The 21,242-nt window shown below is 43.4% G+C and overlaps 1 protein-coding gene across 5 annotated transcripts in view; it reads left to right on the forward strand.

Annotated features, from left to right (window-relative positions):
• Nucleotides 1–1,573: 1,573 nt before the first annotated feature.
• OPTN (optineurin) overlaps nucleotides 1,574–21,242 on the forward strand; it is a 40,137-nt gene continuing 20,468 nt past the window's right edge. For 4 of the 5 annotated variants that reach the window (XR_009690022.1, XR_009690023.1, XM_061126229.1 and 1 more), the window contains exons 1-6: nucleotides 1,575–1,750; nucleotides 8,195–8,371; nucleotides 9,246–9,448; nucleotides 13,418–13,600; nucleotides 15,844–15,917; nucleotides 17,743–17,877. Coding sequence is in view for 3 of the 5 variants with exons in the window: in XM_061126229.1 (XP_060982212.1) it covers nucleotides 8,206–8,371; nucleotides 9,246–9,448; nucleotides 13,418–13,600; nucleotides 15,844–15,917; nucleotides 17,743–17,877 (761 nt within the window). In the remaining 2 variants the exon portion in view is untranslated. Of the gene's footprint in view, nucleotides 1,751–8,194; nucleotides 8,372–9,245; nucleotides 9,449–13,417; nucleotides 13,601–15,843; nucleotides 15,918–17,742; nucleotides 17,878–21,242 lie in introns of all 5 variants that reach the window. The other variant, XM_061126230.1, reaches the window with a different exon arrangement.

The following is a 21,242-nucleotide window of genomic DNA, read 5'->3' on the forward strand; positions in this document are numbered from 1 at the left end:
CTGGAGTGGGTTGCCATTTCCTTCTCCAGGGGATCTTCCTCCCCCAGGGATCGAACCTGGGATTCCTGCATTGCAGGCAGATTCTGTTTAAAATAACGGAAGTAAGGCAGCAGAGCTGACTCGCCCCTAACAAGCCCAGGAGGGACTGTCTGCAACGGGGTCTGGGGCAGGCCCTGATTTGCTTGTCCTCTGTACCTTGAGTAGGTTTCCCTGGTAGCTCAGAGGGTAAAGCATTTGTCTGCAATGTGGGAGATCTGGGTTCAAACCCTCAGTCAGGAAGATCCCCTGGAGAAGGGAATGGCAAACCACTCCAGTATTCTTGCCTGGAGAATCCCACGTACGGAAGAGCCTGGTAGGCTACAGTCCACAGGGTCTCAAAGAGTCTGACAGGACTGAGAAACTTTACTTTCTTTCTTTCTACCTTGAGCAGGGGGTTAAATCTCAGGGTGATGTTAAGGGCCGAGTAAGAAGAGCTGGCCCGGAGCAGGCTGTCTAAATAGAGGAGTTGAATCCTTCAGGATACCAGGAGAGGGCGCGTTTCCCCTTTTCCTATTTGGATTAGGGTTGTGTGTGTGGGGTTTTTTGTCTGTTTTGTTTTGGGGTTTTTTGGTTTTTTTTTTTTTGTTTTTGTTTTTTTCGTTTCTAACCAGCGAGCAGCTTCGTTGTGCAACAATGTGCTTGGTATCCCGCTGATTTAAGCGGCGTCAGCCTTTTCATTCATAAATTAAGTTCTCTCTTGTGATGTCCTTCTTGGTCTTCGGGACAAACCTGCCCCCAGGCCCTCTCTCCCTTAATTTTCGTTTTCTGATCTTGCCCGGGAGGCCTGTGACCGGGAGAACCGGCCGCACTGGCTTGGAGCCCCTGACCTTGGGATCAGACGCCTGTGTCTGCGCCCTTGCTAATCCCCCCTCGCAGTGCTTAGTTTGCAAACCTGGGCGGCTCTCCCTCCGTCCGTGTCTTGTTTCCTCCCATTTCACTCGGTCGAGTCCAGAGGCATCCACCCTCCCCTAGTTCAGTAAATCAGTACCACTGCTTTTCAGATGCAATCCAGGTTAATCCAGTAATCCCACCTGTCTGGAGCATTTGGAGCCAATGTCGACGGTTGGCCTGTTCCCCGGCAACAAAAGCCTCAGAAACATCCTGCTGGCTCTGTGTTTTTAATTAAAAGTCTGTTTTAAGGGCAAAATTGGGTGGAAAGCAGTGCGTGCTCAATTAACTGTATCTAAATGGAAGTCCTTTAACAAGAGGCTCATCTCCCTCTTTCCAGCAGCGACCCACTGTGGCTCGACTTCTAAAAGGCCCTCCTTCGACGATGACCGATTGCTCATACTTCATTTACTTAACAGTTTGCTTTAATTAACCCCGTCCTTCACGGCCGTCACACTAACACCTTGGCGCAGTCCGCATTAACCCGGGTCGGGGCCCTGACCGTGAGCGAGCCTTGGGATTGGGAGGATGTGGGCTGGTGGAGGAAAAAGGAGGGGCGGAGAGCTGGGGCGGGGCCTACGGGGGCGGGCCTGAGGGCGGGGCCTGGGAAATTCCCGGGCGGAGGTGGGGAGGCTGCCGCGGCGGTCAGCTGAGCAGCGCTGGGCGGGGTCGCGAGGCCGCAAATCAACCTACAGCTCGCCAACCCCCGCCGCCGCCCCGGCCGGTCCCCCGCTTGGCCTTTGCGTCTGGGTCCGGAGCCCTCTCCCAGCGGGAATGATGCCCAGGAAGCAGTGACCCGAGGGAGGCCGGAGCCCGCGCGCCGGTGAGCCAGGGCAGGGGGCGGGCAGGGTCTCCCTTTCCGCCCTGGAAGCTGTTCTGAAGCCCCCTTCCCTGCGACCCGGAGCCGGTAGGGACGTGGGTGGCGAAGGGTGGGGCGTCTCCTCCAGTTGGACGGCGGCGCTCGCTAGGAGGGTTTCCAGGCCCTGGCGATCCTGACCTGGTGCCAAAGGGCAGCAGGGGCGTCCATCCCAAAGCGCCCTTCCCCCTTTTTTCCCCCGCAGACTGGCCGCAGGTGACTTCCTCTGTAGGTCATGAAGGTGGTTTAAGGGTGACATCCTTCCGCAGATTGGGGATGATTATACAGCCAGTTCCTCATTATAAGAGAAGGGGTTAAGGACACACCTTCGAAAGACGTAAAAACTAGCTCCACGAGACGACCCAGTACACTAAAGCGCCAGTGGCCGCGCTCTAAGGTGATGGGATTACTGAACAGCTGAAAGGAATCTTCATAAACCGTTGTGTCTGGGGGAGCTTGTGTGTGTGTTTGTGTGGGTAGGTATAGATACATACGTAGAGAATATGAATATTTGCTGAAGCGAGAACCCCAGAGGGGTTGTTTCTGTTGTGTAAGCTGTAGGCAGTAAGCATCACTAAGAGAAAATGTAACTCAGGCTCCAGCTAGGCTCCTCCCTCCACCAGAAAAACTGTTGTTGGAAATTATGTGCCACAGAACTGCTTAAGGGTGAAGTGGGAAACCGAAACTTTGAACATCAAAAGCCTAGGCTCGATCTGGTTAAGCAAGCGGCACTATTAACAATGGGTTTCCCTGGTGGCTCCGTGGTAAAGAATCGCCTGCAGTGCAGGAGATGCAGGTTTCTGGAGAAGGGAATGGCAACCCACTCCACTATCCTTGCCTGGGCAATCCTAAACAACAGCAATTATTAACGGAAGAACCTCTCATGCTTTCTCCTTGCCTGAAGAGAAGAGCAACGGGGCCCTGGCCACCTCCCCCCACCCCAAGATAGGCCCAGTTTGGGAGGGGACTGGCCAGGTGTAGTATCTTTTTATTTTTTGGTAACTGACCACAAGTTGCATATTATGCTGTGTACTCTGACTGAACACCAAAAAAAAAAACCAAAAACAAAATCAGACTTTATTTTTGAAAGGAACTGGTCATTGTTTTACCTTCCCATGTGATCTCCCGCCTTAGGTAGAGGCACAGAAGTCTTCTCTTCTCCAAGCCTCACTCTTTCTGAATTTTATAAAGACTTGGAGTGTTTGGTATGTTCTTTGAGATTTATGGAATAGTAAATTCAAAGGAAAAGAGGGAAATTAAACTGTGTTTTAAATAAAATCTGTTTCACTCAGAAAATAAGTTTTCTTTTTCATTTTGACATGTGTATATGTGGGTTGAATGATGAAATATGTGTTATGAAATGACACCCAGATACCTTTGTAGTGATATTTTTAAAATAGTACTGATTTTCAAAATAAGTTAGTTCAAGAATCTGGAAATGAGTGCCATTGTAAAACTGTAGAAAAACTCGTAATACTAGTTATGTTGGATTTGTTGCCTACTGAGCAGAAAGTGTTTTACAAGTGTAAGGCTTTTACCTCGTAACACTTGATAGTTTCATTTGATTTCAACAAATGTTTACTGAGAGCCTGCTCTCAGTGTACCAGTCTCTAGGAAAAATAAAATAAACACCTTGACTTAGGTTTGATGGGAAAGTTGACTGGCATGGGATAATACAGTACTTTGCATAAAAGAACCAATATGTAAAGCACTATTGGGTACTCAGAGGAAAGCGTAGGTCTTTTTTACGTGAGACATCTATTTGAGCTGGACGTTAAACTGTCCAGTAGACGTTTGCCAGGGTAACAGCAAGTCTAGGCATCTTGAGAAAGGATAGAAGAGCAAAAAGCATGGAACTGTGAACTCTTTTAGTGTGCCCCAGGCATGAGTGGTGTTGGTGACAGGAGATGGTACTGGTGGGTAAGTGGGGGCCAGACTCTGAAAGGCCATGTTTGTTTTGCTCGGGAGCTGAAGCTCTGTCTGTATGGGAAGGGTGGACGTAGGAGGATGCTCTTGTGTTGGGGAAGAAACCGTGGAGGTAGTGGGGCTGCAATGGAAAGAGATGAGTCAGACCATGGAGGAAGCTATGTAAATTCATTCAGCATCTATTTGTTGAACCCCCATATATTTCTGGGAATGTTCTAGGTGCTAGAGACAGTGCAGTGAACAGAACAGACAAAAGCCCTTTCCTCTGTGGAGGACAACATTGCTGTAGGCCAGATAAGACAAGAAGGACCTGACCTAAGCTGGTGGAGATTGAGAGGAAGTGGAAGTAACAGGACTGGGTGACCCTTTAGACTCACAGGAAGAGGAAATGGGAGTCATCAAGTATAGCTCCTGCCCTGGGAGATGAGGCTAAGTCTTTTTCCATTTTCTGTATGTCCAAAAGTCAGACTACCATTTCTGGCATAAAAGGTAAGGCCTCTTTTGCCCCTTAATAGGATGTGTACTTTGAGTTCTCTTTCCAGGATTGTGATGAATTTTGTTGGTGCAATCTTGGAGTGTTACTCAATCCCCTTGAAAAGCCAAGCCAGAATTTTCCAATAGCCAGCTATTCTCTATGGTCAGGAAATAGGTTTTCACTGTTGAAAACTAATTTTTGCATGTGAGGGGTGAACCTGTGAGTACTTAGCAAATTCAGAGAATCAGCCACACCAGGGTAAGGGCATGGGTTTATTCTGTGCTATTCTTGCTGGTCCGATGTCCAGTGGGTGGAAGTCAGTATAAGGCAGATTTCTGTTGGATACAAAATGACTTTCTGGCAGTCACAGCCATCCGGGAATAGAATGGGCAGTTGCCTGCTAAAGTCATGTGCCCATTTTTTCTGTCGTTGAAGTCATTCAAGCCTGGTCTGTATGTCCATCTGCCGTGGAAACCAGCAGGACATTCTTGCATCAAATAAGTTGGGCTGGGCCATTTTTAAGACCAACTCAGGAATGCAGTTCAAGCTCATGCCTACAAAGCCAAGTCACTGCTATAATTACTTGACCTCTGGAATTAAGAAGGATTATTATAATCAAGAATTCAGATAGCAAATCTGGCAATAAAATCTAGAGATTTTGCTTTTGATTTCCACCTTCCAGGTAGTTCCCATTCTTCCTCATTGGTGAAATCTTGACATATCAATGCTAAATTATTAAATCACCCTTCTGCCTAGAAATGATGCATTTCTGATTCAGATTGGTTGGGTTTTTATGAGAAATTCAGTTACTAAACAGGCAGAACCTTGCAGTAAATGGCTTAGGTCCAGTTTCTGTAACCTTTGAGGATGTATGTGTGCAAGGATTTATAACCTATCTGCATTTTCTCAACTGAAAGTAGTTCAAGGGGATGCTAAACATTTAGAGAATTCAGCTTTTCTAACTGGCATTCTAACTGACATTTTACCAGGAGACATCTCATATATACACTGTATTGTGATAGCTTGTAATGATGGCCCCCCAAATATTTACAATCATAAAATGCACTTTGAGTCACCAAAAATCAATTAAATTGCTTTTAGCAAAAGTTTGGTTCCAGTATTTATATGCTTATCTTTGGCATTTATGCTAACTTCTTATTGCTATGATGGGTATATTTCTGGGAATGTTCTAGGTGCTAGAGACAATGCAGTGAATAATTTTTTTCTAGCAATGCCGCATAACAAAGAATTCACTATAATTGGGACAGGCATTTGTATTAGTGAGAGAGGGCGGCATGGCCATGAGGGTACTGGGATATATGTGTTGGATAGTGGGAACTAGACCGTGATCTTGATAGAACCTTAAGAATACTTTTTATAGCTCTTTTGAACTGAAAGCAACCAAAATGATCATCATTTGCTAGACAAGTCAGTAAATGATCACAGGAGGTCTTCTCAAGGTCACACATCTGGTTAGTGTCTTCCAGTTTATTTTTGTATTGTCTCCCTTATTATAACCCTGCTTTTTTTTTCCCCCCTCATGCCCTGTTAAAACCTGGGCAACCAGAAAGTCAGTAAGTAGAACTGGTTTTAACTGTTATGGTTGTGCCTCAAGTCTTGGTGGAGATAAAACAAAAAGTCAAGGATGAAAAGGAACAGTACCTCTTCCCCTCCCCTTCCCTCCTTTCTCCTCCCTTCTCTTCATCCATCCCCTCCCCTCCTCATCTTTCCCTCTGCTTTAGATACTTTTTTTAAAAAAATCTGTTAAATGTTTCCTTTTACTTTTGAAAAGTATAGTCTAATCCTTGAAAACTTGAGGAAATTTAATATTGACAAGTGAATAAAACATGTTACAAGGATTTTGCCTTTGTCAGGTATTTAGAATTCTCTGCAAAATAGATAGGAGCACTTTTTATTTAGTAAAAACCCATTTTTATGAAATTTCAGCTCCAGCATAGTTCTGTGAAAAAGTGAGTTTTAGGGAAAGCCAGAAACTGGCTTTTTCCAAATTATTATCATCCAAATTATTTTATGAAAAATAACCCAAATAATTTTATTGGGGAAAACAAAAGCAGTCTCTTCTGGTCACCTCATGCCTAGAGACAGCACACTTCGGCAGTGTACCTCTTTCTAAATAAATCAGGATATGTAAAACGCAGCTGCTTTGAAAAGACTCAGAATGCTTTATCCGTGTTTAACACTTCATAGAACTGCCATCCTCATTAAAGAATTCCAAGGATGCCTTTCCTGTGCAGGCTGCTCTAGAGAAGTCAGCAGGCCACCAGGGCCAGGGCCCGCTCTCCTCTCAGTAGTCCTACAGGTATCTTGCACTGTCTCTAGTCCTCTAGGTGCCTTTAGACCAAGAGCAGGTCACCAGACTCTCAGTTCTGGGAAGGCTCCAGAGAGCCCAGGAATTGCATCCTGCCAGAGTGGGGAGGAAGCAGTGCTCTGCGCTCCGAGGGTTTGTTGCATTCACGTGCGAGCACTCATAGCTGGTACTTTCCCCAGCTTCTCCCCTCACACATTGAGGAACTTAACAAAAACCATAACCAAAGTGTCCCTGGTAGTCTCTTAAAGACACAGTTGTGTATACTTGGCCCGCCTGCCAGCAGTGCCAGGTTCCTTTGGCACATGTGGGAGCTACTTAATAGGAATGTGGTTCTTGGGACACAGTGAAAATGTAAGTTAGTAGTAACCTGTTTGTAAGCAATTCATTGCTAAGAAGTAGGGGGGAAAAGCCTTCTGGAAGCCTTAGTTATTTGTTTAAGATTGCTGGTAGTGCAGGATGGAGGGGTAAAGTAGAATCTGCACTTTGGGTAAGTTGAGTGCAGCGGCCTTCCATGCTCATCTAGAGCCCACACCCAGAGGTTGTGATACAGCGCTAGATGAGAGAGCACTTCTCTCCCGTCAGCTTCCAGTGACTCTGCAGTGCCTCATGAAAGGACGAATCATCTTTGTGAAATGTGGAAAAGAAAATGTTTGCCCACAGTCTTTGATTTCTGTGCCTGCTGAGGTGGTAGGCCATACAAAAATACAGTTGGGATATACCCATCTATCTTATCTATGGGAAGGGCATACACACTCCAGTAGTCTTGCCTAGAGAATCACATGGACAGAGGAGCCTGGCAGGTTACAGTCCCGGGGGTCACAGAGAGTCGGACACTACTGAGCAACTAACCCTGCATTTTATTTGTGGCCACAGTGACCCCTTTACAAATTATATGCTTAAAATAGTCTCAGAATATGCAAGAACTAAGCAAGGTTTTCTTAGTCTTTTTAGTGTGCTTCTAAAAGTAAACTATGAAAGCCTAGATACTCAGTGGTACCTTCATTGTATGACAGGGCTGGGTTTTAGAATCATCCTTAATGCTCGATTTTGCCTCTCATTAAGTGACCTTGGATGAGCTCTGTGAATTCAGCTCTGTCACCCAGGAAGTACCCATCTAGTTGAGTTTTAGTGAGGATTAGAACTTGACACTCTGGTGTGACGATTGAGCACATAGTAATTATCTGAAATATGTTACTTCTCCCCTTCCTCTTAGCCAAAAATATAAGAAATAAAATATGGAGATTCTTTTAACAGTTAATTGTTGAGATATAATTCACATACCATACAGTTCACCCAAAATATGGAGATTTGAGCTTAAAACATTTTTCTGGGAAAAAAATCAACTTAATAATCCTTTGCCCACATCTACAAATACATACAAAAACCCTCTTGAACGCCTCACGTTAGGATTTCTTACCATCTTGATATAATTCCCATCTCTTCCTCCTCCACCCCCCAGCTCCTCACTGTACCCCTTTATACACAGACACATACATACAGACTGAAGCAAGGATGTATCTTTCTTGTTTGAAAGAAAGAATCAAGATTGTTCAAAATGTAATGGGAAAGAAAGTCAGCCCCTTCTAGAATACTTCTTAGGACTTGCATATGGGTTTGTGAACTCCTGAGGACCCAGTGTGGTGGGAGATGGTTATATTTTCAGTTTGTGATTTTTCCGTAGCAACTGCTGCCATGTCCCACCAACCGCTTAGCTGCCTGACTGAGAAGGGGGACAGCCCCAACGAAACCACAGGAAATGGACCCCCCAATCTGGCTCACCCAAACCTGGACACGTTCACCCCACACGAGCTGCTGCAGCAGATGAGAGAGCTTCTAATCGAGAACCATCAGTTGAAAGGTAAGCAACACCCAGCCCCGTGTTTCTCCATTCACCCATGGCCTTTGGGAACACAGTCCCTTGGTAATAGCTTGTAGGTGAATCCCTTTCTCTGCACCTGGTTCCTTGGGGAGAGATAGAGCACACGATTAGCTCTTAGTCAGACTAAAACTGCTTCCCGGGTGGCTCAGTGGTAAAGAATCCGTCTGCCAATGTGGGAGATGTGGGTTTGATCCCTGGGTCAGGACGATCCCCTGGAGAAGGGAATGGCAACTCACTCCAATATTCTTGCCTGGAGAATCCCATGGACAGAGAAGCCTGGTGGGCTATAGTCCTTGGAGTCACAAAAGAATTGGACATGACTTAGTGACTAAAAACAGCAAGGCTAAAGCTGTTCCCATTGTTTACTTTTGGATGCAGGTAAGAATAAAATTACGTATCTCTGAGAAATGGCAGAATGACATTTAGCCTTAAGTTTAAAAGGAAAAATAAAAAGGCTGCTATTATTACAGTTAGTCCTAAATATTACCTTAAGAGAAAGGATTCTAATATCTCTAGCCATGGCTTTTGGCAGAACTAGTATTGGAATCCAGGAGTAATGGACCTCAGTCTAGCTAGTTATTAATAGACATTTTGTTAAAATAAATCAATAAAATCAATTTTATTTTCTTGAGAGTCTTAAGGGCAGTTGGTGACATTAGACCTTGTAGTCCTGTTTGAAAGCATGAACTACTCATTTTGCTATGTAGTCTTTCCAGCTGACCCTGGAGCCCACGCCAACCCTGGCATTTTGATGTTCAGAGCTACGTAGTGAGGTGATCTATGGGGAGGTTCTCTTCATGACCCCAAGTCCAGTCCCCTGGTGTTTTGACCTCTCTCTCTGAACCCCATGCAGAATCCATGAAGCTAAACAATCAAGCTATGAAAGGACGATTTGAGGAGCTTTCAGCTTGGACAGAGAAGCAGAAGGAAGAACGCCTTTATTTTGAGACTCAGAGCAAAGAAGCCAAAGAGCGCTTAACGGCACTGAGCCTTGAAAATGAAAAACTGAAGCAAGAACTTGGAAAATTAACAGGGAAAACTGAAAGGGCATTTGAGGTGAGTGGACTGATCAGCTGTAATTTTATTATGTTCGTATTTGTAGTGGGATCTTACTTGTCTAGACTTCGAGATCAAAACTTTCCCAGTTCCAGCTAGATGCTTGCATTATCTTGAAAGAATAGTGATGAGAAGATTGGTTGCAATTTTAAGGGTCATGTGTAATCTCTGGTGAAGGAAAGAAATGGGTCAAACTTTGACCTTATTGATTATAGTCAAAAGAGTGTTATGGTTATAAATCAATATTTTGTATTCATTGTAGATGGTACAGAAAGACCTCTGCTTAGAACCATTCAAATGTTGGTCTTTAGTCCTTGATATAGAATTACATTTTTAAAATCTATCTCTCAGAATTTTCACTTATTGACCTTGTCCTTTCTCTCCATCTACAGTAGATTCCTCACTTTGTGTTTTACATTTACTTTTGAAAAATGGTTTGACAGATGTTATATCGTGTGATATAAAGCTGTAAGGTTGCCACATTTCCACTAACTCAAAGAACCTGAGAAATGTGCTTTGATACCCTTGAGAACAGGTATCGAAGATGTGAATGAAAAGTCCTGTAGGTTTTCCAGAAAGGTCCCAGTATTGAAAGAAGTTGAGACTAGAAGCTGGAGCTCTGGACAGCTTCTTTCAGTGTAGAGGATCCGTTGAAGCAAACTATAGGCAGGACTCAGAAATGAGTCCTTGGGACAGAGAGACACTGAGGATTCTTTAAAACCCTTGGTCATCAGTTTTTTCTCTGCAAGCTGTGCCTTCCAGGCCCCCACCTGCCCCCCACCTCTTTTAATTTTTGTTTCATGGACCACTTGAGGTGTGTGTTTGTTTGTTTTTAATTTAGCCTCTCATCTTCCTGATTTACTGAAGCTCTCAAGGCCTCTCACTCACTCATGCTGACCTGTCTTTGCTGCTGCTTCTGCAGGCACCGCCCCCCCGACCCCCTCCAGCCATCAGGGTTGCCCCCCGTGTTCTGTGAGGCACAGGGAAGGAGCAGGGAGTTTCCACTGAGACCTGCCTTCCAACCCTCAGGGTGAGGCTGAGGTATGACTGATTCTGTCCTGATTTCACTGAATTACAGACCTGGTGGCTCAGAGGGTAAAGCATCTGCCCGCAATGTAGGATACCCGGGTTCTATTCCTGGGTCGGGAAGATCCCCTGGAGAAGGAAATGGCAATCCACTCCAGTATTCTTGACTGGAGAATCCCATGGACAGAGGAGCCTGGTAGGCTAAAGAGTCGGAAATGACTAATCGACTTCACTTTTCACAGACATCGTGGTGATCTCTAAAGAATCCTTTTTTTTTTCCTTTTATTTATTTTTAATTAAAGGATAATTGCTTTACAATTTGTGTTAGTTTCTGACATAACATCAGCATGAATCAGCCATAGGTTTGTGCGGTGGTAAGTCACCGACTTGATGGCCATGAGTTTGAGCAAGCTCCGGGAGCTGGTGATGGACAGGGAAGCCTGGCGTGCTGCAGTCCATGGGGTCGCAAAGAGTCGGACACGACTGAGTGACTGAATTGAACTGAAGTCACTTCAGTCCTGTCTGACTCTTTGCGACACTATGGACTATAGCTCGCCAGACTCCTCTGTCCATGGGATTCTTTAGGCAAGAGTACTGGAGTGGGTTGCTATTTCCTTCTCCAGAGGATCTTCCCCAGGGATTGAACCCACATCTTTTACATCTCCTGCATTGACAGCCAGGTTCTTTATCACTAGTGCCACCTTGGAAGCCACCATAGGTATACAGATGTCTAAAGAATCCTTTTTGACTTTTAACTACAAATTGCCAGGCAAAGGTCATTAGACTTGTTTTGTATTATAAAATGACATATCAGCCTGGGCACATTTCCAAGACAATAGAAGCACAGAAAAAGGGAAATTGTTTCCCAAAGGCTAATCAATGCTAAGTGCTCAAAAAGTGATGAAAGATAGAAATAATTTAGTTGGCCTTGAGATCCCAGAGAACAAACCCTGGGAGTTTCATCCAGGAAGATGATGGACAGAGCCTAAACAGTGAAATGAAGAGAAGTTTTAAGTGTCACCTCACAAGGTGTTTTGCAGATCCATAATTTCCCAAGGATAATTAAGTGTTAGTCATTCAGTAGTATCTGACTCTTTGCAACCCCATGCACTGTAAGCTCCTCTGTGTGCCCAGGCTCCATGGGATTCTCCACCCAAGAATACTGGAGTGGGTTGCCATTCCCTTCTCCAGGGGATCTTCCTGACCCATCAATCAAATACGGGTCTTCTGCATTGCAGGCAGGTTTTTTTACTGTCTGAGCCACCAGGGAAGCCTGAGGATGAAGAAGAGATCCACACAATTGTGAAAAAGAAAATTAACCTGACTTCTGAGACTCAAGAGTCATGGCCTTATATCCCTGGTCCTCAGGCACTTGTTTAAAACTCTGTTTCCTTCCTTTGTGGAAAGATGTGGAAGGAATGGACTTCTATCCATTCCACTCAGTGTCCTCAGGAAGGTCAAGAGAGTGGATGTGAAGGTTTCTCACAGGGCATAGTCTTCCCCTTGCCTGCTTGCTTCCTGGTTCCAACTAGGCAGTACCTTTCCTTTTTTTCACTTTTATGCCTTTAAATATACATTTCTGTGGTCTGAATCATTAGCAGGAGAGACTGTACAAACTTTGAGCTTTTCCTTGCAGACTTAACTCTTCAGTTTTAGGAGTTGCTTTTTCCTAAAGCCTATGAGAGTTTCCTGGCAAGGGGATGGTCCAGAAGAAGGCAGAGCGTGATTCCACTGGTGTGATGGGCTCTTCCATGTGCCAATTACTACCTAGCTCTCACTCTCTTAACACTTCACAGACTAGCTGGTTTATGATCCATACACATGCCTTTCTGATTATTTTTTGGTTCTACTATGAGCCTTTGGGCCTGTTTACCATTCCTTACAAAATCTGTCAGAGGGTGTTTGTTGGGGGGGGGGGGGGGGGGCGTGCGGGAGAGGGGGTTGAATTTTCAATGTTGCAGTCCTCTGGTAATCTCAAGTATACATATTTCTGGTGGTGCCATGTTTATAAGAGCCGTGAGGGAAGAAATCAGGAGGCCAAGGTTACAGCTAGATGAGGCCACAGAGACAGCATGATACCAAGTCTTTCTGATCCAAGAAAACTGAAGCCAAGACGTTAAGGGAATCTGTTCAAGGCAACACATGCTCTGATTAGCAGAGTGTGGACTGGAGTCTGTTCTCCCTTCTCCCGAGTAAAAACACCACATGTTAGCAAGCTCTTTCTTTTATGACTTTGTCATATGTGGTAATTGCAACAGGATGAACACAACAGGTACTCGACATTAGGAAAATATTAATGTTTGTTAGTTTATCAAGGGAAGCCCGTTAATGTTTGTAGAGGCCAAAATTAATTTTCCACCCTTGGTACCAGCCTCTGAATTTTCAGTTTTCTTATTTCTCACCAGATTTACCTTTAGCAACCTTAAAACACCAGCATAAAATATTGTAACAACCAACCTACATGGCTGGGAGGATTTTGGACCTTTCATTGTGTTTTGCCATCACCATACTGTCATGCCCTTGATGCTTTGGCTTGTAGGCAGAAATGACAAGTATGAGGAGAGAGGGGGTGGAAGGAGAAAAAAAAAAAAAGGAAGAGGTTGAGTTGTGGCAGTTCTTTATCCTTATTTTCTGGGATTTGGGGCTGTAGTTTACTAGTCAACCATTGCCAAAGTCTGGTTGGTTATTTTCATGATAATCAGGTTATTTCTTTCAACATATTGAGGAAACCTTGCTTGTCATGAGTTTAACTTCCTATTATTTGCACACGACAAAGTAAATTTTTCCTTTTTAAATGGTATATCAAAATAAATTGCCGAGGAAAAGCTAGAATTCCCTACTGTGAAGCACAGCTCTCTTACCAGGAGGTATAGAGGCACTTGAGTTTGATGGCAGAGTCCTTGGCTTGAGTCATTCGTTCACTTTGCTCCACATTGTTTCCAGGACATCACTGGGGACCCCAAGGTCCCCAAGGCAGAAGTGGAACAAGAAGTGGAACAGCTGAAGACCCAGGTGGCACGCCTCCAAGCTGAAAAGGCAGATCTTCTGGGCATCGTGTCTGAATTACAACTCAAGCTGAATTCAAGCGGCTCCTCCGAAGACTCCTTTGTTGAAATCAGGATGGCTGTAAGTGTGTTGGTTTTGGTTTTGTCTTAAGCAAATTATAAAACCTCACCTGGACAACTGCTAGAAATATCACTGCTTCCTTTCAACATGGGAAAGCCAAACAGTGGGGAAATTTCAGCGTAGTCAGCATAAATATAAAACATCATGCTTGTGGCTATCACAGCTGAAATGGAAAATACTGATTACCTTTTATGACTGGAGAGATAGTCCTTTTTTTCCCCCAGTACATCCTGAATAATTTATCTGACCTAAAAAGGAAAAAAAAAAGTATAAACTTGTTCAGCCCAGGTTTCAAAGCTGTGTTCAGCATTTCACTTAGGTAAGCAGAATCATGATCAGATGCAGTAAAATCAAAGGCTCGCCACTTAGTAATCATAGAATCCTCTTTTCAGACAAGTCCTATGAGGAACGTAGGCATATTAAAAATAAGAAGTGGAGAAAAGCAGGAGCAGAGGTGCTCTGGGTGTAGCCCCAGGGAATACCCGGGCTTCTCCCTCCGCTCCAATAGCAGCTGCTAGGGAAGCGCCGAGGACAGATTCTGAAGCCAGCATTATCTTACTGGCTTTTATGTGCAGCCCCAAATGAAGCGAGCTGAGCAAGGCAGCACAGGCTGGCCTGTTCTGATGAGAAGCATGTGTCGGCGGGTAGCTGGTGTGTGGGCAGTCCTGCTAGAAGGGAAACCTCCTTCTTTGCTACTAGAAAAATAAACGGAATACAGATTGAGGGAGACAGGCACAGGAGGGTACAGTCCTCCACTGTACAGTCAGCCCAGCTGTGTCAGAGCACACGTCTGATACAGGAAGAGAGCTTAACTGTGTCTCTGGAAGAGAAAACCCTCCATGTAGACAAGTGGGGGTGAGGTGGGGTGAAAGTGCACCTTACAAAAAACTCAACTACTGGATCTGTCTGAAACACCAGAGCATGACTCTCTTCACTTTATCATTAATCTGCTGCGCTAAAGATGAACAGAAATGGAAAATGGCTGTTAATAACCCTGCCACCCACACCCCTCAGAAATTTTAGATGAATAGGGGCTGGAGTCAAGAGAAAATCCTAATCAGGAGGTACCCTGTGTCAGAGCACTCATTCTGCACACGAGCAAAGATTATGAAAACATTGATCAAAGAGCTTTCACCTTCTGCAAATAACTGATAAAATTCAGGAAGTCTAAGGAGCGTATCAGAAGTTTACAAATGAGGCTTCTTTCTTTGGGGTGCATAGTTACCATAATGTTCTCCCTCACTGATGAGTGACAGTTATTTCTAGTGTAAACATGTTTTTCTTGCCTTGCTCCTATGAACAGAAAAACACTGCCCAAGACTTAGGGACAGTGTGTGCATACAAAATTATCTAGAACCACCTCTGTATTTTTCCACTAGCTCACTGGACTAGAAATGTTTTTCAAATCATTGAAGTGGTCTTAGCGCCCCCTGTTCCCTAAGTGACCCAAGAAGCAGATGAATTTCAATTCAATGGGAGCCAGCCTTTCACTTTGTGAGCCTTGGCCACAGAAGACAGCCTTCTTTCCAAGTGGCTTCAGCAAGTTCTAGCATTTTGCATTTTATTTTTTTATTTTTTCAGATTTATTTATTTATTTCTGGCTGCTCTGGGTCTTTGTGGTTGTGCACAGGCTTTCTCTAGTTGCAGCGAGTGGGAGCGATTCTTCTCTTTGCAGTGGCTTCTCTTGTTGTGGAACACAAGCTCTAGGTGAGTGAGCTCAGGAGTTGTGGTACATGTGCCCAGTTGCTCTGCAGCATGTGGAATTTTTCTGGACCAGGGATTGAACCCGTGTCCTGCATTGGCAGGTAGATTCTTAACCACTCGACCACCAGGGAAGTCCCACATTTTGCATTTTGAAGGAGTGTGTGGGAAAAGTATGTGGAATTGTCATTAGCTGTGTGTGACCTTAACTTGTAGACAAGGGAACTGCCAACGAGCGAGAGAGAGAGACGAGATAAGCTTTCCTGTATGTGGGGTCAGGATGACTGTGCTGAATGAGAGGAGCCTGGCCTTCTCGTCTTCATCTGGATATTTATAATCCTGACAGGGCATGCAGGTTGAGGGAAGGATAAACTTCCATTCCATTTGAGTGACTGAATTGAAGCATCTCATGTTTCTATGTTTGGTAGATTCCTTGGGTTATGTGTCATCCAAATTCTTGATCTTTCACCTTTTTCTCTTTTGCTGGAGAATTTGTCTTGCAGGCATGCTATGTTAAACCTCTCTCATTTCTGCTTTTACAGGAGGGCGAAGCAGATGTGGCAGCAAAAGAAATCAAGACAAGTCCTAGGCCCACAAGAACTCATTCTGTTGACAGGTATGTGAAGACAGAGTCAGGCTATCAGACAGGCACGCTGGGCAGTCTTGTCACTTTGCCCTCACCCCTGAGAGGCCAAACATGGTGGGCTGAAAAAGCCACTTACTGATTTACACTGGGGCTTTTCCAGAATGTTTAGTTTGAATGCTATTCATATTTATTGTTGCAGCCCAGTGGTAGAGAATAAAAACTATGTTTGGTGCCTTGGTAGGCTAACTAACCCCTCACCACTCTGTGTAGAGGTGTTTCATCGCCATCAGGTGAGAAGTGAAAACAAGCTGGTTCTCAGTTAAGAGACCCATGTTTCCTCATGTGTTTACGAGTGCAGTCTGCCCCGGACTAGGCTTCCCAGCTGATAAGGACGATGTTTCCTTTTTCTCTTCCCTGTTCATTCCTGAGTACAAGGCAAAGTGGCTAATATAGGATAGTCTTCCATAACAATGACTGTAATTGCTCTGGGTTATGGCTGTTTTTTCAGAGTGTCCAGATATTGTACCTGGGGAATCTTCAGTAGACTTGTGCCTAGTAGACAGCCATCTTAAATAGTTGGGCGACCTTAAGGAGGCCATGGCAGGGGGTCTGGGCACCTGAGTCTCTTACAAGTAGCTGTGACCCAGAATGTGCTATTAGCTCATCCCCGGTAAGCAGGTTACTACTGTATGAATCTGCTTAAGAAGATTTACCTGAAATTTCCCTAAGCATCTCTTCCTTCAGAGACTTTTAATATCTTTTTTCTATAACTTGATGAATGGACTTACAAAAATGTTTTTTTTTTCCTCAGTTATGCTGCCAAGCCCTTGTATGAGGCAAAAAATCAGGATTAGATTTCTTTCACCAAACAGGGCAGTTGGCAGAAATGAAAGTTACTCCCTTTTTTAATTAGAAATAACTACCCCTGCCCCCCATATTGCCTTTTTAATATCAGAAGACTTTCCTGAAAGTGGTGGGAAGGAAGAAAGCATGTTCGAAATTTCTAAGCCACTTCCTCTTCATGTATAGCTGTGTAAATACCACTTCTTCTTTTAGACCACACAGCTGTGTTTTAATAACAGCTTCTTTACCGTGTTTGAAAGTATTTTAAGGAGTCAGAGATTGATCTCCGGGGTTGGAGTTTGAGCTTTGGTGATTGGAACTGGGATTGAATCCTGAATCCTGGCTCTTTGTTAGATGTGTGAACTTGGGTAGGTTACTGAAGGCATAGCTGCTATTAGCATCAGCATAGCTTTCCAGAATGTTTAGTTACTGCAGTGATGGCCATGGTTTTCTTCGTCATTGAACTGCCTCTTCATTTAATCTGAGTTTGAAGTCAAGAAATATATTTTGACATACCAACAGTGCCTACATTTCTGTACTCTAGTTATTAGAAACCAAAAACAAAAATGCTTTTTCTTCTCCTGACTTAAGAATGTGGTATTTTCTGTCAAGTTGGAGAAAGACCAGTGGACTGCATGTCACCACAGGCAGCACATGTGTGACCGTGGTCCTCTTGGAGATGAGTCCTCTAGGAAAGCAGGGCTCCAAAACCGGGGCTCCGTCTCCTCCACTGCTTCTGTGGGTCCTGGGGTCTGGTGCCGTGGACACTGTGACCACATGGAGGGAGTGAGCGTGTGCAGAGTAAGGGGAGCTGACTCATCAGCCTCACTCCTTCCCCGGACAGCATGGAGGACCCAGGCTCTGGTTGTCACCAGGCCAACTATGCTTGGTCTGTAAATGAGAATTAACAGGAGAATATTCTGGAAAGCTGTTCCTTTTAACTAGTTCCAGTAATACTGTTAGACTCCAACATTTTCATATTCTCAGAAACCTTTTTGCTGTCCTGATGTAGGAGCAAATCTGCAGAAGGTACCAGGAATTATGTGGAGTTTGAGGAATTAACTGTGAGCCAGCTCCTGCATTGTCTAAGGGAAGGAAACCAGAAGGTGGAGAGACTTGAAATTGCCCTCAAGGAAGCCAAAGAAAGGTATGAAATAAGCAACGCGGAAAATGCATACATTGCTTTTTTAATGGCTTTCAGTTCAGTTCAGCTCAGTCACTCAGTCATGTCCAACTCTGTGAACCCATGAACCGCAGCACGCCAGGCCTCCCTGTCCATCACCAACTGCTGCAGTTTACCCAAACCCATGTCCATTGAGTCAGTGATGCCATCCAACCATCTCATCCTCTGTCATCCCCTTCTCCTCCTGCCCTCAATCTTTCCCAACATCAGGGTCTTTTCCAATGAGTCAGCTCTTCGCATCAGGTGGCCAGAGTATTGGAGTTTCAGCGTCAACATCAGTCCTTCCAATGAACACCCAGGACTGATCTCCTTTATGATGGACTGGTTGGATCTCCTTGCAGTCCAAGGAACTCTCAAGAGTCTTCTCTAACACCACAGTTCAAAAGCATCAATTCTTCAGCACTCAGCTTTCTTTATAGTCCAACTCTCACATCCATACACGACCACTGGAAAAACCATAGCCTTGACTAGACAGACCTTTGTTGGCAAAGTAATGTCTCTGCTTTTTAATATGCTGTCTAGGTTGGTCATAACTTTCCTTCCAAGGAGTAAACGTCTTTTAATTTCATGGCTACAATCACCATCTGCAGTGATTTTGGAGCCCCAAAAAATAAAGTCTGACACTGTTTCCACTGTTTCCCCATCTGTTTGCCATGAAGTGATGGGACCAGATGCCATGATCCTAGTTTTCTGAATGTTGAGCTTTAAGCCAACTTTTTCACTCTCCTCTTTTACTTTCATCAAGAGGCTCTTTGGTTCCTCTTCACTTTCTGCCATAAGGGTGGTGTCATCTGCATATCTGAGGTTATTGATATTTGTCCCGGCAATCTTGATTCCAGCTTGTGCTTCTTCCAGCCCAGCGTTTCTCATGATGTACTCTGCATAAAAGTTAAATAAGCTTTATTGGAATATAATTAAGATGCCATAAAATTCATCCATTTAAAGTGTACATTTTAATTTTTTTTTAGAATAGTCACAGAGTTATGTAGCTTTTACCACATTATAATTTTAGAACATTTTTTCCCCCAATAAGAAACCCAGTACTTGTTAGCACTCATTCCTCTTTCCTCCTGGTAATCTACTTTTCTGTCTCCATAGACTTAGCTTTTCTGGACTCTTCATACAAATCGAATCATGCAACATGTGGTCTTTTGTGACTGGCTTATTTTATTTACCATAATGTTTTCAAAGCTCATTCATGGTATAGCATTTGTCAATCTTCATTCCTTTTTGTTGCTGAATTTCTATGGTGTGACTAGACAGCATTTTGTTTATCTGTTCATCATTTAATGAACATTTGGGTTGTTGCCACTTTTTGCCTATTACGAATAATATTTGCTGTCTACATTCAGGCACAGCTTTTTGTGTGGGCATAGTTTTTTAATTCGCTGGGTATATACCTAGGAGTTAAATTGTTGGGTCACATGGTTACTCTCTGCCTAATATTTTAAGAAACAACCAAACTGTTTTCCACAGTGGCTGCACCATTTTACATTCTCACCAGCATCCACGCCAACGCTCGCTGTTTGTCTTTTTGATTATGGCCATCCTTGTGGATGTGAAGTGGTATCTCACTGTGATTGTGATTCTGTTTCCCCAGGGATGAATAAGCATGTTGGCCATATGTGTATCTTCTTCCTTGCCCATTAAAAAGTTTGGATTGTCTCTTAATTATTGAATGACGTGAGGTATATGATTTGTAAATATTCTCTCCCATTCTGTGAATTATCTTTTCATTTCTTTGATGGTATCATTTGCAGCACAAAATTCTTTTTTATTTTGCTCTAGTCCAATTTATCTGTTTGGATTTTGGGTCACTTGTGCTTTTGGTGTTGTAGCTAAGAAACCACTGCCTAACCCACAAAGATTCACTCCTGTGTTTTCTCCTAATTGTTTTATAGTTTTAGCTCTTACATTTAAGTCTCTGATCTATGTTGAGAGTGCATTTTTGTGCATGGTGTAAGGTGAAGGTCCAACTTCATTCTTGTGTCTGTGGATACCTGGTTGTCCTGACACCATTTGTTGAAAAGATAATTTTTTTCTCACTGACACCCCTGGCGTAAATCAGTTGACCATAAACAAATATAAAGATTAATTCCTAAATGCTCAGTTTTGTTCAGTTGATCTAAGTGTCTGTCCTAATGGTGATACTACACTGTCTTAATTAGTTTTGTAATAAAATTTGAAATTCTGAAATGTAGGTCCGCCAATTTTGTTGTTCTTTTAAAAAGATTGTTTTGGTGGGTCCCTTGTTTTTCTTATATAACTCTTAGAATAAGTTTGTTATTTTTAAGCTGGGATTTTGTTAGGGATTGCATTGAATCTGGAGATTGATTTGAGGAACATTGCCATCTTAACAATATGAAGTCTTCTGATCCATGAACATGGGTTTCTTTCCATTTCCTTAGGTCATCCTTAATTTCTTCCAATGATGTGTTATAGTTTTCAGTGTATAGGTCTTGCAGTTCTTTTTCAAAATTAATTCCTATGTATTCCAGTCTTTTTGGTACTATAGTACATGAAATTATTTTCTTGATTTCATTTTTGGGTTTTTCATTGTTAGTGTTGGTGTTCAGTTGCTAAGTCATGTTTGACTCTTTGCAACCCCATGAACTGCAGCATGCCAGGCACCTCTGTCCTTTACTTAATCTCCCTGAGACTGCACAAACTCATGTCCATTGAGTCAGTGATGCCATCCAACCATCTCATCTTCTGTCATCCGCTTCTCCTCTTGACCTCAAACTTTCCCGGCATCAGGGTCTTTTCCAAAGTGTCAACTTTTCACACCAGGTGGCCAAAGTACTGAAGCCTCAGCATCAGTCCTTCCAATGAATATTCAGGGTTGATTTCCTTTAGGATTGACTGGTTTGATATCCTTGCTGTCCATTGTTAGTGTAGAGAAATATAACTGATTTTTGTGTATTGATCTTGTAGCCTTCAACCTTGCTGAATTCATTTATTAGCAATAATCTTTTTTTTTTTAGTGGCTTCCTTAGTATTTTTTTTATACAAGACCATGTCATTTGCAAAGAAATAGTGTTACTTCTTCCTTATCAACCACTGTTTCTTTTATTTATTTATTTATTTATTTATTTATTTTTTACTTCCATGATTGCCCTGGCTAGAACTTCCAGTACAATGTTAAATAAAAGTAGAGAAAGTAGATATACTTGTCTTGTTCCTGATCTTGGGGGGAATGCGTTCAGTCTTTCACCACTAAATTGGTGGTATTAGCTTTGTTTTTCATAGATGCTTTTGTCAAGTTGAGACGCTCTTTTCTATTTCTGGTTGCAATCTTTATCATGAAAATGTTTCGCATTTTGTTAAAT

This window comes from Dama dama, chromosome 23 (genome assembly GCF_033118175.1).
Source record: "Dama dama isolate Ldn47 chromosome 23, ASM3311817v1, whole genome shotgun sequence".
NCBI classification, from domain to species: domain Eukaryota; kingdom Metazoa; phylum Chordata; class Mammalia; order Artiodactyla; family Cervidae; genus Dama; species Dama dama.